Below are 27,746 nucleotides of genomic sequence, written 5' to 3'. Positions count from 1 at the left end.
TGAGTTAACACGAAGGTTATTTTACATGAGGGAGGAACTGCTTTGGACCAAAACACTGCCGTGAGAATAGCTGCAAAGCTAAGAAGAGGCGTTTGTTTTGTAGCTGTGAGGAGCTTATTCTTCTTCAAAACATTACAGGGTAAGTGGAGGACATTTTTATTTGTAAATGGTCTTTTTTGTACCATAATGTTAATGTGTACAAGTGTTGGCTAAAATGTGTCACATATTTCTTTCACTTACCTTTAATTCCTAACTAAAAAAAGCAATAAGTGATGAGACAGGAAGTCATGGACATTATTTTACTGGTCTGTTATCAAAGGAAGGGTACCCCCAACCCTGTCAGTGTTAGAGAGTGTGTTACACTTATTCAGCTCTGCACATGAGTCAAGGTTTCAATTATACTGGACTGCGGACTGAGCAGTGAGGGGGTCTCTCTTTGGGGTTAGTGTCTTGCTCAAGGACACTCAGGGCTGGAGACTCAGTTCAACCCGGGACAATAATCAGTCTCCTGTTTTCAAGAAAAGGGGCACTTTGTTGCCCATGTCTGCCATGGTGGCAGTGAACATGATCATGCTTGTGTTGTGCTGGTATGTTACATCGGGGGAATCATTTGCACCTAGAGTGCTCTGCTCTGCTTTAACTGTTTTCTTTCACACTGATCTGAAAATGCAGCCGGGGAAGTCAGTGCCAGAATGTCCTTCATGCTCTGGGAGCAATCAATGGATGGACAAAATAAGGCGACCTGTGTGTCGCACCACTGAAACTGGACTCTTGCTCTCTGTTTTGCACAATAATAGCATACGTAAGCATTTGAAATGATAATTTCTGTGCTCAAGGAATGCAGTTATAATGTAACATATGAGTGACTGGTGCTGGTACAGTTGGTACACTAACTATGGTAAACACATACAGATCAAGAGTTAGTGAGCATGTTTGCAAAAGAAGTTTGTACCTCAAGATTCGAGAACTTATTATCATTATTTTTTAGCACAGAAATAATATAATTGGGTCAGCCTCAGAAAGTGCATTGTATTTAAGATTACACATGATTTAACATGAATAAAATAAGGAACAAATGACAAATATTAGCAGTAAAAAGTACTAAATCTAAGCAATGCAAGTGCAAAATATAAGCTGTTAAAATACAAAGAGCTGCAACGGAATAATAATCTGCAACTATTTTCATAATAGTTTAATAATAGAGCTGTCAATTGATAACTAACTAATTAATTACAAAATTTGCTTTGATTAATTAATTGTTAATTAATTGCAATTAATTGGGTTATTTTGTCTTAAGACCAAAGCTTGTTTTAATGGATATTTTTATGTTAAGGGGAGACTTGTGTCGGCCTACCAACAGAACCCATTTTCATTCAGATGTTTTGAGGTCAGAGGTTAAGGAATCCCTTTGAAAATAGCCATGCCAGTTTTTCCTCGACAAAAATTAAAAGTTTGGAGTGTTATTTAGCCTTATCCTAACAACATATAATGACGTGGTTATTCACCTGGCCACATTCTACGTCTTTTTTTGCTTTAATTGTGTTAATTTTTGGCCACAAGAGAAAATAAAGGGCAGGTTTATCAATAATGACAATAATATTTAATTTCAGCCCTACAACTAACAAGTGTGCAAAGCATCAGCAGCAACAGCAAAGTCCAGTACAAAGTGACATGTATTGTGTTGATTGACGTGTGTTTGGTGTAGGAGTACTGCTCATAATCAGCGGCTTAAAATGACATTAAAGTGACAGTAAATGTTGCACACACCAGTGTTGTCAGACTGAGTTAGTGTGTCACAGCTTTTGGAAAGAAGCTGCATTTTGCCTTCAAAGTATACTGAGTTGTATAGAGGGACAGACAGACAGACAGACAGCAGGCTGAAAAAGTGGTTCAGTTCTATCTGCATAATCCAGTCCTCTGTGAATGACACCAGGTCCCACACAATCGATAGGACCAGCTTCCAGTGTGTGCTGTGTGTCAGCTCGCCCACATTACTGGTGGCCTTCAGGCGGCTGTGCATCAAAGGGTCAAATCAGATGAGTTATTACATCATAGCAACTGACCGTGTGTGTCTACACATTTGTATGCCTTGCTGTGTCCATACATAATGTGCATTGATCGTGTTTGTGTACAATACTAAGCAGCAAAGCAACGCTCCATGACAATGGAAAGACATAACAGATGCACAAACACACCAGTGATGGGCACATCCATGACAGACAGCTGGTATCTCGCTGTGGCTTGGTACCCTTTGGCTGCCAGCCCGTAACTGAACAGGAGCAGGTCTTGAGTGCATGAGGGGTCTTAGTGGCAAAGGAAGGGGCATAAGGTACTCAAAGGTCACGGATGGCTCTGTTTGAGCTTGGTACAACAGAAAAAATCCAATTGTATAAGGATCTGTTACTTTTATTCATTTGAAACAGACTGTAGGAAAAGACACTCAGTCTGCTTGCTGAGGTAACATTTTGCACACTGGCAACTTCTGGAAACTGTTTTTTACTTTCCCTAGGGGCAACAGGTCACAACAGGCTATAAAGCTGAAAAGCATTTCTTATGCTATGAAATAGACGTCGACCGATATATTGGGCCGATATTTGCCTTTTTTACTTGTATCGGCATCGGCCAATGTTTGCCGATCAATTAGCCCATTTCACTGAGCCAATACCAGGCAAGGCTCGGTGCAACATCTGCCATTCTCTGGTGAGCTGCTGCTGATACCGGAAAAAAGAAAAACACATCAAATATGTGGATCATCTGAGGCGCCACCACCTCCAGGCCTAGAACAACATACACATTGTTTGCTATCCAACTGTGATATGTTTTGTTTGTTTAAAAAAATGTTTCTTTTTTTGTTTAAATTGAGACTTTTGTTATTATTGTGTCATTTTTATCATGTAAATGGAGGGAGAAAAGGCAATATCGGCTTCAAGAATCGGCCCAAAATAATCGGCTGCACATATCGGGGATCGGTTAAGACTGATGTCAAAATAATTGGTATCGGTATCGGCCTTAAAAAAAACGACCACTACTACGAAAGCAAAATACACAGATGGTATGTATATGGATGTGTGTTCTTTATACTCTGACAGTATTCTTAAATTAGATGAAAATGTCAAAATATATTCCCTTGCTAACAGTTTTGCAGAATCTCGCAATACATTGAATTGTAACCCCTGTATATTGATACATATAGTTTTGCCGGGTGAGTTTAGGGGTTGAAGGACCTTTTAGAGCAGCGACGGCAAATCATGCCTGATTTAGGCCTGTAGTCAAGAACAACTTAATTGAGTCCAAGTCGAGTCCAAGATATGGAGTCCAAAGGAAGGCAATCAAAGTCAAGACCAAGTGCAGAGCAAATTGAGTTCTGTCCAAGACCTTAATAAGCAACAGTGTCTTTCCAAAGTTAATATATGAAGGAGTTAGGATGGACAGATATAAGTAATGTATAAACAAGACTGATCTATTTTCTACAACCACACACTAATTGAACATTCTGTACAACTGAATCAGCAGCCAGGAACAACTGGACTTGTTCTCAAAAGCAAAGCCTGAGACAAAATTACACAATTCTGAGTCCAACAAGTCATGAGACCAAGACAAGTGCAACCTGACCTGATAGTTAGCTCCGTGCTAAAGCTCTTAAGTACACTCTGTTGACGAATAATCCAAATAAAGAACAAAGTTTTCACTAATACATTTTAGTATTTTCTTTTTGGCCTATACTTGAAGACTTAATATAAACACTTTTAATGCTATGTTCTTATTTATGTTATCTCAAAACAGTACTTTGGTACTTTATATTTTAAATAAATCTTACCAGAATTTACATAAGTGCTACTCAGTGGTGTAATTTGTTTGGCTTTGGAGTCCGTAAAGACACACAGAGAATTCTGCTGTCTGTGTTCTCATCACATACTGTAAGAGGAGCAACAGGCTTTTTCCTAAGGATGGAGTAAGATGATTGGTCTTTGTATTAATGGTAGACATAGTCTAACACCATGTTATTTATAATAGGAGGCAGAAAGAGGCTGCAGTTACACAAAACAGCTGAGTGACTGATCACTGGATGGGTAAGCACATGATTATAGCTACTTCCTCTACTCTGGAAACACCTATTGATCCATATTTTGTAGAGTACAATAATATCCGCTTGGAGCAACATGTTACACTACAATTTCCTGTCTGTGTCTGTGCAAGTGTGTGTGTGTGTGTGTGTGTGTGTGTCTCTGTGTGTGTGTGTGGTTTGTTTTTCCAGTCTCTGCTTTTTCCTTTTTTCTGTCAACAGCAGTAGACGAATGATGCTATGACACCCCCCATTTTTTGTATCCCTTTCTTTCCCTCCCTTTGTATCACTTCCATTTTGTTCTAAGCCCGTGGCCAGGTGTACTATGCATCTGTCTCACGCATCAGCGGCTCATTGTGTGCATTTTTTCCTGCGTATGTGTGTATTTCTGTGCTGCGCATGAGTAGCTGCATGTGTGTGTCCCTTGACTGATTGATTCATCCATTCCTGTCACATGCTTTATTACCCAGGGAGACAGATGTTGGAATATAAGGATGGATGTGTGTATGTGTGACACACACTACCAGCTCCTGTGAGCCCATGGACCAGCTGATAATGGCTGAGCAACAACAAAGGAATGTTGAGTGAAGGATTTTGGCATCACTGGCAGATAACTAATGAGCACCCACAGGTATGTGGACACCATTGACAGAGTGTCCTCCAGTGGCTTGGCAGATACAATATAGTAAAGTTGAAAGGTAGCGTACACAAGAAACTGATCTCAGAAGTGAGACAGAAAGTATTCATTTGGTATTTATTGTCACAGCCTGACTAATGCTGGGCTTACACCAAATGATTTTCACAGTCTCAGACTAAAAACTGAGAGTCTTTAGTAAATCTAGGAGTTTTACTGGAGTCACAGTGCTCCCGTCATCTCCATCGTTAAGTTTAAGGTACACTGTAAACAATTGTCTAGTAAATTAACAGTAGAATGCTTACAACCCTGCTGCCAGTTAATTTTACAGTTCCTCTACTGTTATCTACTTTACACTATGGTACTGTGATAAAACCACATACTGAATTACAGTAAGATCCTGCATTTCGTTAATTTTTTTGTAAATAGAGCATATTACTGTCTTATTACTGAAAGCCAATTACTATGAATTGAGAATTAAAAACCTATTTATTCTCCTTGGTGTTCATCCCAGCTAGGCAAGAATCCTTGGCTTTCTTTTTACTTTTTTACCCTTTTATTTTTATTTTTTTTTATCTCTAACTCTGTTTTGGATTGAGTTTTTATTAGTAATCTGCTCTGTTTCATATCAGTCTTTTCCTAGTCTTGGGTTTGGATCATATCAAACATGTTTGATATTATCTCAAGTCTCAGTGACGTAACACAATCACCAACCAATAGATGAGCGGGGGAAAGGTCCCCGGTTCCAGACCGGCCAGTAAAACCACTTCCACAGGAAAAAGGAACGTCACAATAATGCTAGTAAGCTCAGTCATAAATAAAAATATACTGATGTCATATATTTATGGCCACAAGTGGGATTTTAGGGACACTGTTACCTAGAAAAGAGAACAGTAAGGAGACCCAGTTAAAATGTATAAATAAATGTAGGCCTTTACATAAATAAGTTATAAATAATCAATAATTAATGTATGATTAACAAAATGAAAGTTGATAGAGCTGATAAATATAACTATTCAATTCAACACATTATAATTAAATTGGACATAAATGCATATCATGAATTTATTTCTAAATGTTAATTTCCTTTATTCTTCCTTATATCTATTTTTACTGTAAAATAGTCAACTTTTCATGTCAGAAAAACAGAAGCCCTTTTTTTTTTAGCTTTGTGAGGGGCATTTTATGGCCTCTTCTCCTCTTTTTTTTTTTTTTTTCCCCAACACAAACCACTGCACACACTAGAGCAGCCAAAAGCTGCTTCTCCTCCATTTTGTAAGTTTTTACATCAATAGCATGATGGGAAAAAATTGCATGGTAGGAAAAAACTGCTAAAATAATCTAGTTGTAGTCTAAATAGTTACCCTGCAAGAGTCACAGTCTGTCTAAAATTTGTCTTTAGATGTGAGCTGATAGTCTCCCAGAAGTCTTTTCCAAATCTTTTCAAAGTCTTCTGGTGATAAGTAGCATTAGAAAGATTAGATGGAGAAAAATATCAATCTGAATCATGCAGCAGATATCATTTTTTATTATTTTACCATTACATGATACAAAAAGCACACAGTGTTTCAGTGGTGAGCCTCACAGCGACAGTCAAGGGTTCAAATCTGTGTCTGAGCACACTGGCTTCCTCCCACAGTCTGAGGTGAACTGGTGATGCTAAAATTGCCCATAGGTGTGAATGTGGGTGTGAGTGCATTGGGTCCGTCTATACTGTATGAGTCAGCCGTGTGATAGACTGACAGGCTGTCAGGGTATACCCTGCCTCGAGCCTGATGCATGCTGGGATAGACTGCAGCCTCCCCTGGTGCAGAAGAATTGGTGGATGAATGGAGGATATATAATGCCTTCATAGTCAGTTACAAGGATATTCAGTCAGAAAAAATGGATTTGTCGTACTTTCAATATATATTTACTCTGTATACTTGTCTTTGTTTCTTAAATCTGGGTTAGTTTATTGTTTTTGAATGCCAAAACTGAGGTGAATTATAAAATATACAGTCATGAAAAAAAAAAATATTAGACCACCCTCGGTTTCTTTAATTTCTTGTTAATTTAATGCCTGCTACAACTAAAGGTACATTTGCTTGGACAAATATAATGAGAACAACAAAAATAGCTGATAAGAGTTTAATTTAGGAGCTGATATCTAGCCATTTTAAAAATGAAAAGATATCAGCATGGTTTTCTTTATAATGATTTTGGTTATTATCAAGAAATGTACCTTTAGTTGTACCAGGCATTACAATTAACAACATTAAGAAAACAATGGTCTAATATTTTTTTCCACAACTGTAAATATACATAATGCATGATGATGGAGGAAAGCAACAGTTGTTAGAAAGCAGGCATCGTTATGTGTATGCTTTAGATGACTATATGTTGTTAATGCAAACTCAACACTTTAAGCAGCTTTTCTCTCTTCTTTTTCCAGCAGTTAAGGCTCCCTCCGGGCCAATCAGTGACTGACGTCCAGCAAAACTCAGATCAATGTTAAACTAGGCAGCGCTGTTCAAATATGATCAAGATTATGTTATCGTGTTAAGTATTTCAGAAACATATTTTGACTGTTTAGCTGTAATTTGAGAAAGTTTGTCACCCACTGACATGTTTGTCCTTCTTGACGACCAGCCACAAGCTTCATGTGTCACTCAGTGCTTCGTCACACGCTTGCTCTGATTGGTTCTAGGTCTATTCAGAGCCATTTCATCTGCACCTGTTAGTAACTTCTCTTGGAAATGAAAAATTTGGTTCCAGACTAATACACATTTGCGAATTAGTCTGGCGATGCCAGGCTAGCATTTCACAATTAATCACGATTCTCCATAGTTAACTGAAAAAATATTCCACCTTTTTTTAATTATCTGTTCAAAATGTACAGGGGAGAATTTTCAAGTATTTAATACTAGAGATGTTCCGATACCATTTTTTCCCTCCCCATACCGATTCCGATACTTGTGCTTTGGGTATTGGCCAATACTGAGTACCGGTCCGATGCCAGTATGTTATAAAAAATAATATCATACTACACCTGCATGACTGTGATATGATTGTCATTGTGGTAAGGCCTTGCTCAGGTTAAACCCTTTGTGAAACATGAATAAATACAGCACATTGGAGCCATTTATTTTTACATGTATTTTTAAATAAAATGGTATACAAGACAGAAGTGCAACAGCAACTTAAACAAATAAATCAAGGAAAATATTTAAATTAAAGTGCAGCCACAATTTTGTAAAATGAAGGTACAGTATAAAAAAAACTTTTTGCTGAATGCAGCTGACTGCATGCACGTCTTTAAGCATACACGAAATGTGTTTCCTAACAGCCTGCTGCACCGTTTCGGAGATATATTTACGACCTGGTAAACAGTACCTTGGCTCAACATGCTCAATTATTATATTGCTTTTACGCTGTATCTGGGGAATTTTTTTTTGTCGCTGGAAGGCAGCTTCCAGAGTTTGCTGCTGCGGCTCGTCCGTGTTTCTTTTTCCTTTTTGTTTTAGAAAATTTGTCGTGCTCTTTAGGGTGACGTGTCTTCATGTGTTTCATTAAATTGCTTGTGTTAAAATTTCCAACACTCATGCCACCCCTTGAGATTTTATCTTTGCACACGTTACATGTGGGAGATTCCAGTGTGAAATATTGCCAACATGATAGTGCTACTTAGCTTAGCTCCAAGCCTCGCGTCAACCTGCTCTGACACACGTGTGTGTCTGTGTTACATAATCAATTCCTCCTCGTCCCTTTAAAACAGCAGGCTGCAGGTTGCAGCACAGCGCCACTGTTTTAAGAGTGGTGAAGAAGAACTGTGCCAAAGCTTAATGGAGCGAACGAGTAAAAAGATTACTAATTTAATAAATTACGTGGTATCAGATCGGTGCCTGGACTCCAGTACTTGCTAATACCGATGTCAGCATTTTGGGCAGTATCGGAGCAATTTCCGATACTGCTTTCGGAATTGGAACAACTCTATATAAATTACTTATTAACATGGGAGTGGACAATGTGCTTGTTGCATATGTATGTAGATTTAATAATGGAAATTAATTAACAACTGTAGGCTAAATTAGTTTATCTTGTGTTCTGCGTGCGCTCCTTTAAAAAAAAAAAAAAAAAAGTACAGCTTTATCCCATTGCATTCGACATCTGGATTTATCATGAGCTAACAGATGACTGTGTGGTTGGGATCTGATGATGAGCCTCTCTGCTGGGTGAGTTATGAGATGTAGTCAGCTGCAGCAGTCTTAATATATGAAAGTGTGTCACATTTACTAAACTTTTAGCAGAAAATAAGTCAAAGTCAAAGTAAGTCACGGCCAGAGTTTGCAGAGTCCACTTGTTCAAATAAAGCAAAAAATTTTAGCATATTAGCAGAACTGTACATTTCTAGGTTGTAGACTTAAAATACACGTCTTCAGTTAAGAAAGCAAAGACTAAACAGTTTGTAGTGTATTAATAATAAAAACTGTTAATTACAGTATCCACTACGTTATGAAAGCATATCTTTTATTGCTTTGTACACATATTTCATATAAAGTTAAGCCTAATGCGTGCGTTACAGAGAGTGCTATTAAGATATTGGCAATGTCTGAAATGCCAGTGATTCATTTAAGGTAAAGTGACGCACAGATCTGCTTTGAACACAGTGTTCTGACATTATTCTGTAGGTTGGTGGATGCTGATTGGCCACCTAGAACAGAACACATTAAATGTCAACAAAGGATGGTGATGACAGGATAGTGTTGAGCACAGGAGCAGGTGGAAGTGCTGGAGGCATTTGTCCCATGCTCCCTGTTCTCTTACAAAGCTTTCAACACACTACACAATAAACACACTCTTACTGTATGTGTGTGTGTGTGTGTGTGTGTGTTTACAGGACATGGGTGTATTATTCTGTTTATGTCTGGTGCTGGAACACCTGAGCCTTACAACCAAACAAGTCTCCACCAGGGCTTATGTAATATAATAAAGTGTGTTTTTGTGTTTTCACGCATAAGTGTGTATGCTGGCATCTTTCCATTCTGCCTGAGTTTAAAGGTGTTGCCGGAATATTATTAGCCACATTTTACAAGGCTTTGCAGGTTTGAAAGGGCACAGACAGAGACAATAGGCGACAATTAGAGCAGCACTCAGACATGAGTCACCCAGACTCCGGTAAATGTGTAACAATTGTGGCAATAAATAAATACTGAGGTGGATGAATGACGCTTTGGAGATATGGGAGATAAAGGTTAGAAGAGAGACTGACTCATAAGGGCACACAGCCGTTTTGTCCCCCGTGTTTCTCCCCAGGCTCGACATGCTGCCTGGTCTTAAATTAGAGTACGAACTGCACTGAGGTGAGCTGCGTTTCTATAGCGATGCATTGCTCTAGTCACCAGAGAGGTATATGTTGATGAGACGAAGATGGAGATCATACTGATAGGGAGCTTCACCTCCGCATCAATGTTCTCTTTCATAATAACTCTGACATTAACTTACACAACCGTCCAGTCTCACTCTATATAAACAAGGCTTTTTACCATTTATGAAGTGCAATATTATACTGACATTTTTGGTTGATTGCTGATACTTTGAAACCATTATGGCACACAGTATAAGTCTATTTCATACAACTGTTTGTGTGATATTTTTTTAAATATGACATTTTATTTAGGGCTGCAACAACGAATCGATAAAATTTGATTATTAAAAGTCTAGACTATTACGCCACTCAATAAGTCACAGAGATTTTAAGGTTTAGGTTTGCTTAGAAAAAAAAAAGTTTGTTGTGGAGTTGAGCACAGAGCATAGCAGAGCAAAATGGAGCAAAACGGAGCAAAAACAAACAAGACCTCAGTCATCCAGGGTGTGTGTTCTGTTTTAAAGTGAGGAAGGTAACGTCCCTCCAGCAGCTCTTCTGGTGCTGCTGTTTACTCCTTATCCAGCTTGACAAGCTAGCGTTAGCTCGTTAATAATAATAGTAAAGCAGGGCTGGGATAGTTTGCAAGACTAAAGACACGTTTTTATTCACTCGCCTTTTTTAGCCCATTCATTTTTCAGTCTGTTGTCATGTATATATTCTGTGCTTTGTCCCATATTGGTTATTGTTGACAAATATATTTGTGTTTGTTGTACTTTTAAATTTCATTCAAGTTATTTTATAGCACTTGGTCATCTTAAGATGTGTTTAAATGTGGTGTATAATTATTTATATACAGTCTATGGTTTAAGTGAACTTAACTTGCAATGGACTAAATGCAAAGTGTCTCAACAAAGGGAGTGAAAGAGAGTGAGTGAGTGAGTGAGTGCGTGTGTGTCTGAATGTGAGAGTTTGAGTGTGTGCGTGTGTGAGTTTAGTGTACAGAACAACTTCTAACGTCACACATCCTGTTAAGTTATCAGTTCTGTTTTTGGAATAAAGGGTTGGAAATTAATGCTTTTTTGTATTTTTGTATCTTTTTTTTTTCAATTCATCGATTTTTCAAATAATCGTTAGTTGCAGCCTTAATTTTATTTAATGCTGTGTAATCGTACGCACATGGTTAACTTTGGTAAACAGAAATACATGGTTACAAAACTTCTTGGTTTTGTATCACTGTGCATAACATAGTTACATACAGATCTGGACAGGTCTCCAGACTATCACAGAGCTGACACATAGAGACAGACAACCATTCACGCTCTCATTTACACCTATGGGCAATTTAGAGTCACCAATTATCCATGCTGACACGGGGAGAACATGCAAACTCACACAGAAGAGCCGCAGGCTAGAGTTAAATTGTTATATTGTATCACCTTTGACTATAGTTGTCTTTTAGTTTTTTTGGCTGGCAGTTGTTTGCAAGTGATAAAATGTCAAGTTGGAGTCATTACTCCTTCAATCTTGGCATCAAGCAACACAGCAAGATGACAAAAGTAGAAGGCTAAATGCATCAGGATGACAGAATAGTCAGGAAACGCAGTTACCATGGGTTGTCAATTCTTCAGCAAGGACTGTAGTTCTGAGTTTGACTGTCAGTATCTGTAAACAATTAGCCTCAAGGGGTAAAATGTTCACCATTGCTGGAAATATTGTCAGCTGCTCTGGCTCGTCTCTCTCATAAGCATAAGTACTGATGTAATCATCCAGATTTTAGCTTTTTAGGCTGGGCAATATGAACCAAAAGTCATATCCCGATATATTTACGCTTAATATCAATATACGATATTTTTATCACAAAGTGAGTGCAAATGTTCATATCAAAGTCAAAGCCAAATATGACATATCACAAGTAGTTTTATTGAAACTATTTATTTAAGTGAACATAATTACTGTATAACAACAGGTGTACCTTTTTTTTTGTTTTTTTTTTAAATCAAAGCTCCATAAAGTGCACATTTAAATAAAACAAAATATCTTAAATAAAAATAGCCTATAAGCCTATAAGAGTAACAAACATTACAATAGAACTAAATATGACAAACCCTAGTAAAGGCAGTATTTATATAAAAAGAAAGACATTTTTTAACTATATCGATAGATGCAATATGGTCTAACTCCATATCACATTTAAAAATATATCGACATATCTTTTATATCAATGTATTGCTCAGCCCTATATCAAACATGTTTGAAATTATCGAGGCTGTCCTGATGAGTCTTCCAGAAGTTCAGGGAGTTTTAAGACTGGATCTGTTAACCCCTCATATTCCGAGATAATCTGGGCTAAACATCAATACTACCCCAGAACAGATAACTTTGCCAATTGTCTGGAGTGGTGAATCTGGGTTATATTGGCTGCAGCTCTGTAACCAGAGAGTAAAGCAAAACCATGTAAAACCATGCAAAACCTTTTGAAAGACACAATCGCACATTCTGAATCTGAATTTTCTAAATCAGTTCACCAACTTTAGGGCTCTTCTCCCCTGGTCTACTGTTAAATCGTGTTGTAGGTGACAAACAAACATTTGACTGGCTTTATCATTAAAACTATACAACAGGAGTCCTTTCTCATTTCCTGCTTCTTCAGATCTCTATTCGAAAATAATGTCAACACAATATGATCATATCATCACAATACAATACTGTAATTAGTAATATGAAGTAATTTCTCTATCCTGTTTCCATATCACCCAAGAGCAATTACATCTAGCTTTTGTATACAGAGAGAGCATTAGAAAGAATCAGGTTGCTTCTCGCAAACAACCAGTGTATTACTCTACAATTCAATTCCACAGTAACTATCATCAACACAGAGCATCATGGGGGATGTGGAGGACCCTGGCCAATATTTAGATTTTCAATAAACCCCACATCAAGCCCATACATCAGTCAGACAATTGGTCAGGTCCAGTTGGCAGATGGAGTGTTTCGATTGGCCGAAAGCATCATCTGCTGCCAGGCGGCTGTTTGGCAGTGAGCCGGCCAACTGTTGTCAAGACAACAAATTGTTCTATTTCACTTTTGATGGTTTGGGGAGCTGCCATGAAGACCATTCAGGGAGAGCTTTATCATCCACATATCAATACGCTGCCCATCAAGCTTTCATCAGATTTCTATATTGTCTATTATTTCTATCTCTCACACACACACACACACACACACACGCTCTCTTCACAGTGTACGTCATGGCCAGGGCTGGTATTGGACTGGTATCCTATTGATTGTTCTCCTATTGCTGCTGCAGTTCGTTGTACTTTTTCCACTCTCACAAAGGTTATTGCCATTACAAACACACAACACAAATCCACACACACACAGGAAATGACTATTGTATGGAAGACCTAGCTTTCCATTTTTGCTCTCTTTCCAACTCAATTACAGCTTTTGCCAGCTAATCATTTTCAGTCACAGGGAGAGCAACACATTTTCCCCTTTGGGCTACGTTCAGTTAAAGCCAAGAGCCTGAGACTCATAATAATGACAGTGCAAGCCCGCTGCTGTTCAACCTTGTTTTGATCCTATCGCTGTAACTGTCCAGAAAGGAAAATGCTTTTCATAATACAAACTTTTTAATGGGTGATCCTAGTATGATTTAACCTCACGTCATATCCTGAATACCTCTTACTGTTCCACACCATTAGATTGTTGTTTTATGATGTGATTTTAATAGTCCAGTCAGCTTATTTATGTTAGTTCGTTTTTGTGCTTCAGCTAACAATTATTTTTAATATCACCCGTCTTCACCTGGAGATATAAAAGGGGGGACACATGATAAATGGGTGGGGGCTTGAAAATATTGTAAATTACAAAAGCGGGGCCCTGCAGAAAAGGTTGGGAGTCACCAAAATCACTATCCTAAGGTTAGGGGAAAAGGGGTTAGGGTTATAAAACACAACTTCTGGACATTACTTCCATCATCGGGACATGAACAACAGCCCTTTGGTAAAAATGATGAGGGTTTCAACACCCCCCCCCCCCCCCCCCCCCCCCCACCTGACAGTCAACCTATACGGTTTTTACCATTACCATTACCATTACATTTGTGAGGACAGCCTGAGTAACTGCAAAATTGGAAGCAAGTGAAATCAAACAACTTCCTCAGTCCTCAGATGTCACTGTAAGAGAAACTCTGTCTTTGTTGTAAAGCTCATGGCAAACATCATTCTAATAACAAATGCCCCATGTTTAGGAAAACTGTCATCAAAATGTAAGTTTTATTACTACTGACTCTGGCACGCAAACATGTTTAACTAGCTTATCCAATCAGCTAGATTGGCATCAAGCTGGGCTGGCAAACACACACACACACACACACACACACACAGTCTCCCACGCATTTACAACTCAGATTAGACTCTGTGTTTACTCTGAGTCTGACAGTTAAAATGAACACGCGTTTAGGCCCCTTCAGACTCAATAAGATACATGTCTTTCTCCATTGAACGCCTGTTGGGACAATTTTCTACAAGCTCTGCTTATCTGCCTGCCGCCTCCCATCTTTCTCCATCCTTCCATCTTCATCGCCTTTTCACTCCCCGTCTCTCTCTCTGTCTGTCTATTTGTCTTCTCCCTCAGAGGTGTGAATCCAGATTGAGTCATCCTCCCTCCTGTATTTTTGTTTTTTTCCCTTTCACACTGGCGCTTCATCTTTTCCCCTCCTATATCATTATAGTTTTCATGTCAGTGTATGAGTCTATATGTGTGAGAATCCCAGTTGGCATGTATGTGATGGAAGTAATAATGTCCTGCTTGTTCCTGGTTGAAGCTCTCATGATTATATGTGTGTGCTTGGGCCTTGACGTGAAACGACTGTCAAACACATCATCCTGCACAACAACAGTGTGTTGCCAGGCCAATTGATCCCTTTGATGGGACGTGTGGAGCAGGCGTTCAGGGCTGAATACAATATTTAAAGGAAATTGCAGCATTTAGGTAATAAAGCTATTTTATATTACTGCCAGACGGAGTGACTTTCAATGCACTGGCATGAGGGACAAATGTTTTCCCCCAGGATTTGATTCTTTTGAAGCTTTCATAGGCTTATTAAATCCAAAATTGAAACTTGTTATTTTGCACTAAAGCTTATGGTTGCTGAAAAGTAACACGCTATATCTATGCTCCAAACTTTCTGCCTGTCTGTCTGCGGGTCTCAGGAACAATTCTGTTGCACAGGTTTTACTAATAATTTTGTATTACTTAATTTGTTCAGCCTCTTACCATGTCCATATTAGACAATTTCTGGTTTGTAGGGGGTGATATAGAGCTGGGTGATATGGACCAAAAGTTATATCCCGATATATTTAGGCTGAATATCGATATACGATATATAGCCCGATATCTTTATAACAAAGTGAGAGCAAATGTTCAGTCAAAGTCAAATATGACAGTGAAAATAAAACTGTATAACAACAGGATTACCTTTTAAAAAATAAAATAAAAATCAAAGCTCCATGAAGTGCACATTTAAATAAAAAAAATCTTAAATAACAATGGCCTATGAAATTAAAGAGGCCAATCTTTTTCCTGAAAAAAAAATATTTATATGAGAAATGAATAACGAACATTACAAAAGAACTAAATATGACAAACCTTAGTAAGGGCAGCATTTATATAGAAAGAAAGGGGGAAAAAGTGAACTATATCTATATATGTGATATGGTCTAATTCCATATCACATTTAAAAATATATCAATATATCTTTTATATCAATATATCGCCCAGCCCTAGAGTGATATTGCTTTGTTTTGCCTTAACCAATCAGTAGTGAGTTGTATGGCTTCAACATATGAGGCTGCTGCCAGATGGTTTGAAACTGTTTGGAAAAGGGCAGACATTTCAAATAATATCCTGGCAGGTGATTGGATGAACCACCTGTCTGTCACCAGTGCTGAAAACCACTTGGAAAAAGAGCAAAAGCCCTTAGTGTTGTTCTCCACTCTTAGTCTCTATTTCTGATAGAACTGATGCTATTGCAATATCTTTGACTACATCTGTAAGAGCCGCCATTGTTGTTTTGAAACAGTAATGTATCAGTGTTGTTGTTACTCCCTCAGTTGAAATCACGAACACAAGTCGTTCCTTTTATGCACGGGCATTTATTTGCACATCGCCGTCATGCCGTGAGAACTAGATAAATTAAATAAACAAATACAAAGCATTTTCCAAAGAGAATAACATTCAAGAAATATCTTCCAAACATAAAAATACCTTACATAATGTATTCGATTTACTTAATAAAATAATAATATGCTTTGTTTACATTTTACATAAATTGAAACGCAATTAGCGCACCACGTTACTCCGTGAGCATCTTAAACATGTGTACATAACGTAAACATAACGTAAACATACCTCATTGGCCGCGTTAACTCAAAAGGGAGTAAGAAAGGAAACTTCAAAGTTGGGTCTTATTCACTCTGTATCGTTATTCAGCATCTTCTTATCGTCATCTTCTAATTAACATGCAAGGTGCGCTGTTACTCGTGTGCTGTGTAGAGTGCGTCTGAATAATGCCCCACCTCTCTACAACATAACAACATTAGTTCCGCTATGGAATGCACATCTTTCCCTGTCTGTGCATGAACTTATAATGTATTATTAACAAAAATATGATCCTTTTAAAGTAAATTATTGAATTGTTGACTCAAAGTATAAAATGAACTTAAACTGTATAACTGTCTCTGACTGCAGCTACAGTTGTCACATGCACATATAGCTGCCAGGATGCTAATTGGTGGTTATTCAGACACATGCACATTAATTGAAGCCTGACAAGATGGATTTTCAATCTTGTGATTTCGCCATGCTTGCGTGATCTTGCAATATCTAATCTAGCTGGTAACATACCATAACAATGAGCTGATAGAGATGATTTTTCAAATCAGTCAGATTTTTAGTTGTTGTTAATATAAAAATATTGATTACTATAGTTTTAAGAGTTACTTTGACTGTTTAAGTCAACTTAAGACCTGTACAGCTGCGTTAATCTCTGTTTCCATGTCTGTGGCATTTTTTCCTAATGCATTTTTTCATAGACGCAGCTATTTTTCTGACTCAGGCACAGAACGTTGACATCTCCATTTCCTAACACCATTACAAGGCTCAGTTGTTTTACAGCTGAAAGCTATGAGTGAGCAAAACACCAGACCCTGTTAAATCATTAAAGGCTCTATAAACGACATTCAGAACCACTCAGACCACTAACACCAACATGTCAGACCAAATCATATTGTTGCGGCTGCCACACAAATAGATTGTTCCCACATAAACTGACATGCACAACTCCCACTCCGCTACCGACCTTTAAAGAAATTATATGCCTGGAACCATCCGGAGTCCATATACATTATGCATACATTATGTCTGCCTTTCCATTTTTTGTCTCCCTTAATGCAACAAACACATCTTTATTGCAACACACACATACCCTAGTTTGACATACATGTGAACCCATATATGTGCTAATGCACTCAGAGATAAACATCACCCTCTCCAAGGCAGGCAAAATGAGGAAATGGCATAGAAGCCGGTTCATCTGTATTCTGAATGCATTTCATTGATTCCACAGAGATTTGACTTATTTGCTCTGAAAGGCGTCCAAATCCAAGAAAAAGAAACACTCAGGTTATCTCCAGATAACCTCCAACACCTGAAAAGTCAACCTCAATAGATTTCTGCCTCAGTAGGTAAGCTGGCAGAGAGCTGAGCACCTGACTGGAAACCAGCGTTTACCTACGGGTTGCCTGCTATGCTGGCATAAGCACTGTTTATTTTCATTCTTTCAGTTGGCATAAGTTTCCAATGTGTTTGCCCGCCCTGGCTAGTCCAACCCCTCGCTGCCTTCCACAGGAAACTCTATTATCTGCTACATTTGCTTCCCTAACCAAGGGATAAAATCTCATCTGCCTCAGTCAGAGGCAAGACACTACGTTGCAACTCTGTGTTAGTGTGTGTGTTTCTGTTTGTGTGTGTTCCCAGGAGGGTATAAGCCAAAATAAACTCACAGCTTGTGGCACACGTCGGTATGCTTGCGGTGTGTGTGTCTCTGTTGAAGCCGTCAGTGATTTACCGAGTACCTGAGTGGACACTTTCAATGATTTAGGGAGAGTTAAACTTTGATTCTTAATGTCTGCTGCTTGAGGCAGAGAGTCATACGCATTACAGAGGATAGTCCCTCCAAAGTGACCTCCTGCCTCTCAGGGGAAAATGGTGCTGCCACAACATGAACACCTTTATGTGAGCCTTCTCCACACTGCTGCCCAAAACATCTGTCTGCATCCATCAGGCAGCAGTTAACCTTGTGAAACTGTGTGTGTGTGCATGTGTTTAAGCACAGGTTTTCTGTTATGCGGTAATTGTTATTTGACCGTGAAAATCTGTTCGACATTTTCCCTGGCCCTGGTAAAAGGAAATAATATTACATTTCATTGTAAATAAGAAAAGGCCTATAGAAAATGGAAATTATTTGATAGTGGCTCGTGCCTCTAGCTTTTGTCTTTACAGTACCCCTCATCCAGATAACACCACTTCCTGGGTCTGTAGAGTTCTTGCTTGCTGTGCCCTCTTCCTAGACTCGGGTAAGTCTCTAAACGCTTCGCTCATAGAGACTGAAGACAAACCCTCAGCTTTCGTTGCTAAATTTGGGTGGAAACATTTACAAGCACAGGACTGCATTGGGTCTGCAATTCAAATTTGTAGACACTGTCCAAATACCAACATGTGCAGTTACCTTTAAAAAATCCTTCAAAGGGTTAACAACAAACATCCAGACACCCAGTCAGCAGCTCAAAGTGGTACCTGTTCCTCCAGAGGATGTTCGCGTAAGCAGTCCTTTGGAAGAGCGATGAACCTGAGAGTAACGTTTGATGATATGACAGAATGAACAGAGAATTGGCCTGAATCCCAACATCCTTTTTTAAATGTTTTGAAAAGCTCTGTCCCTGTTACAAAGTAAATGTCTATATCTCCAGTTTCTTTCACTCAAGAGGACAATGGGGGAAGAACATACTTTCCTGTAAGGCTTGTTCTTGACAAAATGTAAGGGGGCCAAGGGCAAGTAACTATCGATTGGTAGGTGTGATCTCCGATCACCTGGTACCTCAAGACTACCTCTCACCCGTTCTGGTAGGGGCGGGTCCCCCTCCTCTTGGTGCGACTGTCAAATGGGGCGGTCTATCCTCAGTGTGTCAGGAATCAGCAACTAACCCGACCTGTCTTGAAACATGGACTCCATCTTGTTTCTGTACTATATAAGTGTGACTTTTTTGCCAAATGCTGCGCTAGGGTTGTGCAATTGACGAATATACTGTCGACTGGGGTGGCATAAAGTATGACAAATCCAAATTTAATTCGGAAACCCCAATAGATGCTTCGATCGATAAATTCAAAGCTCTTGTGCATTCAGTACAGCCCTAATGCAAAAACCAGCCATTATGCAAATGGCTTCTAAAATGTTACTAACCTAAAAAATCCTAAGTCATATCTGAAGGGATCCATTTGTGTCACTGCGCAATTTAAACACAGAGCTCTTGGTGGAAATGGAAAACTTACAATTGCTCTTTTATGGTTGACGCATGCTGGGCTCTGTTATCAACACACTAAAAGTAGAAGCTATTTTCTGGCAATGACTGAAAAAGTCAGAGATGTTTGAGTTGCGCAGGACTGCAGTGAACAGATGGATACCCAGCTGACCCATTCTGCGATAAGGCTTTGATTGCACCTGCTTTTTTATTTATCATCAAATTTACAGGCACATTTTCTTTTCCTTTTCTGCCTGAACAGAAAGCATTCTGTTCTTTTCTCAAACAACTCTAAAAGGATTCTCTGAGAAGAGAGAAACATTCGTTTTTCGGTTGATAAGATCACAGGTGACCTTTTCAAGACAAGTTAAAGCTGGAATGTCTTGTCTCCTATTGATATCCTTTATTGCTCTTTCTCTAAGCTCTTGGCTCTCCTACAGTGCCTCCCACTTGTAAAAGGAAACAAAGTCTAAAATATTTGTGCAGTTTGCAATGACCTGGGGTTTAGTTGCCTCTTTCTACATGAGTCACTCGACATAAAGCATAACAGGATGATATTTCCGCCTCTAAACTGTCCCCACACTCTCGGCAGTTTAGAGGAGGATTTGTGGCCGCTTGGTTCGGCTGCGTCCTGGTGTCAAAGTGCGAAAGCTGTCAGACAGGGCTATGACTCAGGGGTGGCGTCATGAAGGCACAGCAGTGGTCCTTAGCCATGTGAATATGTGTGTGGCGAGGAGCCGGGGTAATGGGCCATTTTATGGTCAAAATAGCGGTGATGCTATCAAGGGTTTTACTCGCACAAGGTGATGAAGGTGGTAGGATGATATGAGTCATTATGGAAATGGAAAGACCTTTTGTACCATGGACATCTTGTCTGTATTGATTGTGACGAGCTGAAACTATCAATTTAAATAATAAAAAGAGATAATTCCACTTGTCCAATGCAAATTTACCAGTTTTTTTGTATTCATATGGCACATTTTAAGGCATTTTAACAACATCATTTTAAATGTGCCGAGATTATGTTGACCTGACACAACTAAAAACTGACAAAAGCTATGAGTAGTAAAATAATCATTGGAAGCAGGCAAAGTTTTCAAAAGTAGGTAACTTGACAGTGTTTCCCAAAACTAGGTAGATCAAACCAACAATAGGTGCATGTTGTGAAACAGTTTCACTTTTAATGGCCCTGAATAACCACACAGGTGTTTCCAGTTAATCTGGCTGATTAGACCTAATCTCAGGACTGTAAATGGATAGCACTTACATAGCACTTTTCTAGTCTTTGCGACCACTCAAAGCGATTTACACTACGCATGGCACTCATTTACCCATTCATACTGGTGGCTGAGGCTCCCCTATAGGGTGCCACCTGCCGCCATCAGGAATATGCCATGATAGACATCTTTCTTAGTCTCCTGTAAGCTTTGTTGCACATGTTAGGGTGAGACAAATTTCACCTGTATCATTCTTTTTGGCAGATGGAGATTTGTGACGTCATAAATTCCCATTAAAACTCCGGCCCCTCTTTGACCTGAGCAGAGATCTAATCCGTCAGAATAAGGCGAAACACCTATGTGGGTCTTCAGGGCCTTTAAACACTTGGTTAACATTCTGAATTGAAACAAAACGACTTGGTTAGGTTCAGGAAAATCATGGTTTAGGTTAAATCAAGTACATTTGTTATGGAACTTCAGTTAAGTATGTAAGTTAAGTATGCTACATAAGTTAGTCGCACCAGTCTTCTGGGGTGGACAAAGTTTTGTAGCATCTAGTGGTAAATAAGCCCTGAAAAGTATTTAGTTAAACAAGAAAATCTTTTAAACACTGAAAAGTATTTAGTTAAACAAGAAAATCTTTTAAACAACTTGACTATTTAAGATATTTGAAAAAGTCAATTTATTCATCAATTGCAAGTGTATCAGCTGAACAATAGACAGTCTGGTTAGAAACCACACCTAACGTTGAGGTGTGATGATAAGACAGTTAACCAGTCACCATGTTTTTGAAATAGCATCCATTAATGTCTCAGCCACTTAATGTTTCCGCTTTCTATGATTAAACAAAACTGCATCATCTGCATACATTTGTGTTTGAACAGCTTATTGCATGTAATTTATATGGACACTAAACAGAAATGGGACTAATATAGACTCTTGGGGCACACCAATATTATACTTAAGAGTCGGACACCTCAATGTGGACACTTTGGCTGTGTTTACTCATATTAGTTATCATCCAGGAAGTGTTTAATTTAAGATCTCTAAAGTAGAAAAGTAGAAAAGTAGAAAAGACAGCAAAATTTCACATTTGACAAAATTTATTTTTCAGTTCTAGGTTGAGTGCCCCAACCACATCACCCTGATCAACTTTTCGTTTAAGACTTTACAAAAAAAGCTAACCTCACAAGCAATGTGTGAATGTGTTATTGTATGTTTAGACACACAATGCCACATAGAGACAATCTCTCCTCTGCATGTGTCACTGTGCAGGTAATTCCTTGTTTGCATCCCTCCTCAGAGACCTGTGCTGTTGCAACAACACGGGCATTACTGCAGCTGTTGTGGTTTGCCGAACACCTTTTCACCTGAGTGTTCATCGTCTCCCTCTCTCTCTCTCTCTCTCTCTCTCTCTCCCTCTTTCTCTTTGTGTCCCCCTCCCCCCCAGAGAGGTGAAGCATCATGGGGAAACACAACAGCAAGCTGGCTCCGGAGGTTCTGGATGACCTGACCAAGAACACTGAATTCAACGAGGCAGAGCTCAAGCAGTGGTACAAAGGGTTCCTCAAAGACTGTCCCTCTGGTATCCTCAACCTGGAGGAGTTTCAGCAGCTCTATGTTAAGGTGAGGGGGAGGTGGAGTTGAATTTTGTTAAATTACCACAGTTTATTATGCAGCAATAAGCGGGATGGGTAATAAGTGTTTTTCAGAGCTATTGCCTGCGGTAAAAATTGTTCTTATTGTTTTTGTCATAGTTATATAAAATAAAAATGTTGCCTCTGAACATAGAAAGCTTATGTTACCATGGCTGACTAATCCTGCGTTTGGGGCATGGACGGAGACTGTTGATGCCTGATGTCTCCCTTTAGAACATGCCGGAGCCTTTGAGATGGCACGGCACCAGAGAGAGATTTTAAATGGATGTGCAGGGGTTAAATATATTTTAAATGAGTTTTACTTGCATAGAAATAATATTTGACTCTTACTTCAGGTATTAATCTGTCACTGTGAATAACAAACTAAATGTTGCAATTTTGGATGGCTGCAGCGGTTCCCCGAGGATTTCTGTGTGAGAGTTTTATTTTGCACCAATGAAAGATATTTAACACGCCTGCTAACACAAGAGGGCCCTTAGACAGATATTTGTGCACAGATGTAGATGTGAAATTATGTTTACTAAAATATTTCACGACTTCTTGCCTCTCCTCATCTCTCTCCTGTCCTCCTCCACTGTTGTCCCAGACTGAAAGAATACCCGACAGGAATACAGAGGGCGAACAAAATACCTACCTCCACTCCTCTTAAATTTCATTCAACTGACCTCAGCTTCATCTTGACCATCGTCACCTTTTCCTTTTTTGCTGCCAACGGTGCTCTTGAATGATCAATAACCCCAAGTGGTTAACTGTGGCAATGTCTGGGGGTGTTCAATTTATAATCCTCACTTGTCCCCAACTCTGGCTGTGTGAAGTAGACATAAAGGGTGTTTCCACTACAGCCCAATACCCGGAATGAGGCTGGTGTCACTCGCCAAAACACCCCTAATTTGAATATGAGCCGTCCGGACTGGTCTTTTGATGGGACTTTTTTCGGCCCTGTGGAAGAGCAGGGCCGTTTTTTCTCCCCTGAAAAAAGCCTGGTTGCTGATTGAATGGAACGATAAGCCATTTGAAAAGCTGGCGAAGCAGTTTTGCCAACATAACAACTTTGTTGCTATATTTAGCGACTTTTCAGACCCCCTTAGCGACTATTTTTAAAAAAAGTGACAAATCCAGCAACTTTTTCTGGTATTATTGGAGACTTTTGGAGACTCGTTCTAAGAAGAGTAAAAACTAGTCAAAGATGCACAGTCCTCCTGCAGCAGTCTCTCCCAGCTGCAGTCACGGATCAGGGGATGTTAACCCCTTAGCGTCCAGTCTGTAAATTGCTAATAGGTTAACAGTTAGCTCTGTAGCAGTACAGTGTGTAAGTTCTGCTGCTGCAAGAGGTGTTCACTTAGCGATCTCTGTTTGTTTACAACAAGGAACAGACACTCTGTGCACAGTTAGCGATGCTGGTTGATTCACAATCACTATGTTTATGTTTAGTGGAGACGCTGTGCATATTAAGCCATGCTGCTTCATTTATGATCAGCTGCTGACAGTGTGCACAGTTAGCGACGGCGGCACAGTTACATCTCCCATGTTTAATCCGATGCGTATGTGTTCATGGATCACGGTCGAAACTGTCGCTAAGCAATTACGTGACGATCGAAAACCATACGTCACGTGGAGACACGTAGAGTGAGCGGCCACTCTTCCCCCTAAAGGAAACACGGCTATAGAGAGTTAATTGTGTTTTGGGAGACGTTTGCATAGCAGAGGCACTAGTCAGTTAGCAACGGCACTGCTCTGCTGTTTAATACATACAGAGGAACCCACATTAGGAGTTAGGTTTCATTTGTCAACAACAGGTCCCCAATGGCTGCAGTCCATCTCTAAAATGTATCTTTTACTAACAGTCTTGTGTTTATGTTAGGCCCATAAGATAATACAAATAAGGCTATTAACCATAAAATTAGAGATACATTCTTAATACATTCTAAATGTTTTTACAAAACATTCCTGCATAACTGGGGTCTATAGAGGCATGTTCTTACCATTTCTTGCAGTCTTCATTTACTTTTTTTTTTAAATTATTGATGCCTTTCAACATATAATATACTGTAAATGTACTATGTTATACAAAGACTACTGTAACTTCTCCAGTACTGACATTTACCAAACACAAATGAGTCAGCACAGTAATCAGAAATCACACCCACTATGTTGTGGTCATGACATTTCCAAGACTGCATTTCAACTGATGCGTTATGCCTCTTTTACCCTCTACACGGACTGTTTCCCTGCATTTAACCAATGCCTGCTCAAAGTGATTGGTCAATACCATTCAGATTACAATCTGAAAACAGAATGTTTTCCAACACCAAAATTGTGTCTCATTGCCTACAGATTCTGCATTTATATGCATTCATCTGTTCATATAGATTACTCACAATGTAACTGTCACCTTGTTTTATCATTTCACACTCCAGTTTTTCCCATATGGTGATGCCTCAAAGTTCGCCCAGCACGCATTTCGGACATTTGACAAGAACGGTGACGGAACCATTGACTTCAGGGAGTTCATCTGCGCCCTGTCCATCACCTCCAGGGGCAGCTTCGAGCAGAAACTCAACTGGGCCTTCAACATGTATGATCTGGACGGGGATGGAAAGATCACACGCATGGAGATGCTGGAGATCATTGAGGTCTGAGAATGTTCCATTTAAGAATCAGATTGTAAGGTTGCACCGGTTCCTGTTCCTAGAGGAGAATTTCTCTAAAGAATAAATCTAACACTCACGTCTCTCCCTTCTACAGGCCATCTACAAGATGGTCGGCACTGTGATCATGATGCGTATGAACGAGGACGGGCTGACCCCGCAGCAGCGCGTGGACAAGATCTTCTCCAAGATGGACAAGGACCACAATGATGAGATCACCCTGGAAGAGTTTAAAGAGGCCGCCAAGTCCGACCCCTCAATTGTCCTACTGCTGCAGTGTGACATGCAGAAGTAGAGAGAGGGATGGGTGGAGAAACGGAGGGGAGGAGGGAGGGGAGGGACGGGGGAAGAGTTGAACTGAATCAAGGGAAGGAAGGAGGATGAGAGAAGAGAGGGGCTGGGCAAGGAAGGGAGGGATGCAGTTTTGGGAGGAGGAGGTAGGGAAGATTTTTCCCTTTTTTTGAGGCAGTGATGACTGGCAATGAGCCGTGTTTGGAACACAGTGGACCTCTGATTGATGCCATTCTTTTCTTCCAGGCCGGCCCGCTGTGCAGCACACTCCTGCAGCACTTCTGCTTCAGTCTAGCTGAGTGTCGTTACAAATCCAATCTGATGATTTGTGAAAAGAGGAAATTCCCCCAGCTCTTTTGGCACAGGCTCACAACATATTGCAGCACAAAATACTGCAGGGTGATTTCAGTGCAAAGGTCAGCTATGTTTTTAGAACACTTGGACCTTCAACTTATTTATCCCACTTTTCTTATTATAATAATATTGTATGTTTGCCCACTCTTTTTAAGATGTTACTCTTACTCTAGATATAATTGTAAAGCCAGTTGCTTCCAACTGAGGAAAGTAAACATGGATTTAAGGGGTAATGCAAAAAGTGTTTTTTTAAAGATGTAAATGAGAAGATTGATATTATATCTGTTAAATGTGAAGCTACAGCCAGGAGATGATTAGTTTAACTTGGCTCAGTTAAGTACGCAAGTAAGTCAGTTAATTGCTAAGTTAAGTACTGTAAACAGGAAGAGAGGTAGTCTGGTTCTGTTTAGGGGTAAAGAATCTGCCAACCAGCATCTCTAAAACTAATTAACTTGTTTTATATTATGGACACAGTGTAAAAAGTTGCAGTTTTACAGGACACAACCGGATGTGGCAGTGTAGCCAATGAAAAGGTATCCTCATGACTGGTTAATTTGATATCTTGTGAAGCAGTTTGTAGGATATCTTACAAATGCGACTGTTCTATTTAACGTTGTAAAACTGTTGCTTGAGGGTTGCTTCTTTAAACACAGGTTTTATGTTGTGAAACAGAACTACTTGGTTAAGTTTAAGCACCAAAACGTCTTGGTTAACTTAATGAAAAGACCAGGGTTTTGGGTAAAGTCTTCAGTCTGTAATTACTGGACTCAGTTACATAGGTGAGGTAAAACGTGACATAGAACGTGATGTATTTACATACAGAAGTTAATTTACATATTAACAACAACGCTGACTTTCAGTTTCACAGGGGACTTGAACACCAGTTTGATAGGTCAACGTCCTGTGTTTGTTTGACCCTTTCACCACCAAGACTTGAGAAAATCCCAGCTCCCAGCCAAGAAATTGTCTGGTTAATAACCCTGGTAAAACTGCAACTTGTTTTTATACTTCTCATTTTTGTTCAACTTCTGGACAAAGCTTGGCTTACTGCGTCTTTATGCTATGCTAAGATAAGCTAATCGTCTGGCTCCAACAGATATCAGAGTGATATCTCAAAAAAAAGCAAATAAACGTATTTCTCCAAATTTTTGTACCCAGATTGCCAATTGGAAACACAGCCGGTGATGGGAAGCTGTGCACCATGGGATAGTTTGTAAAAAGGAATGGCATCAAACCAACAAAGGGCCTGTTGTTTGGTCCACATGGTCCATCTAGAGCAACAAGAGAGAAGCAAATGTTGTGCTAATAGAGACAGAATTATGTAAATGAACAATACAATGAGCTCTGTGTTTGTGTTTGTGTTACAGTGACCATATGTTTGAGTATGTGAGAGTGTGTGTGTGTGTGTGTGTGTGAGCAAAATACACTTCATGAACCCCGATCAAACTGACCCATGCGTGTGTGTTTGTGTGTGTGCAGTGGCATTCAGTTCTTTCTCAACTGCCAAATCCACAACCAGTTGTGTGGCAGTTACAGAAAGCATTTCTGCCCACATGTTTTACCCTCTGAGTATGAGGCAGGCAGGTAATAAATGTCTCAGACGTCTCCTCCGGCAGCATGCTGAGGCATACTGATGTGCCGCTCAGTGGCTTCTGACTGCGCCTAAAGCTTTTCCGCGCATGCTAACTAAATCAATATCTTATCAAAATGATTACATGTGTGTTATTAAAAGGACTTGTAATTAGGTTAGAATTAAGCCCTGTCCTTTACATAATGTAATCTGGGCTTTCTCCGGCAGTGGAAATGTTCTTTGCATGGCTCTCGTTGTGATTATTTTACCTTTATTAAAATGCCAAGGCAACAGGAAACGAAATATTTGACATTCAGCTTCACATGACTAATAGTACATAATATTCATTCATTCATTATCCTTAACTGCTTATCTGAACTCGG

The 27,746-nt window shown here is 39.4% G+C and overlaps 1 protein-coding gene across 1 annotated transcript; it reads left to right on the top strand.

Annotated features, from left to right (window-relative positions):
- On the top strand, positions 1–26,034 carry LOC131985571 (hippocalcin-like protein 4). Its single transcript, XM_059350753.1, has 4 exons — positions 1–139; positions 22,293–22,468; positions 24,918–25,133; positions 25,246–26,034. Exons 2-4 carry the CDS (start codon positions 22,307–22,309, stop codon positions 25,441–25,443), a joined length of 576 nt encoding a protein of 191 aa, XP_059206736.1. The 5' UTR covers positions 1–139; positions 22,293–22,306; the 3' UTR covers positions 25,444–26,034.
- The last annotated feature ends 1,712 nt before the right edge of the window (positions 26,035–27,746 follow it).

This window comes from Centropristis striata, chromosome 14 (assembly GCF_030273125.1).
Source record: "Centropristis striata isolate RG_2023a ecotype Rhode Island chromosome 14, C.striata_1.0, whole genome shotgun sequence".
In the NCBI taxonomy this organism is placed as follows: domain Eukaryota; kingdom Metazoa; phylum Chordata; class Actinopteri; order Perciformes; family Serranidae; genus Centropristis; species Centropristis striata.
The sequence above is the reverse complement of the archived record's forward strand: the minus strand, read 5'-3'. Positions and strand labels throughout refer to the sequence as shown.

Coding starts and splice junctions, on each gene's coding strand:
- LOC131985571 (XM_059350753.1), top strand. CDS start 22,307: ATGGGGAAACACAACAGCAAGCTGGCTCCGGAGGTTCTGGATGACCTG. Junction 22,469..24,917: donor TTCAGCAGCTCTATGTTAAG/GTGAGGGGGAGG, acceptor TTCACACTCCAG/TTTTTCCCATATGGTGATGC. Junction 25,134..25,245: donor AGATGCTGGAGATCATTGAG/GTCTGAGAATGT, acceptor TCCCTTCTACAG/GCCATCTACAAGATGGTCGG.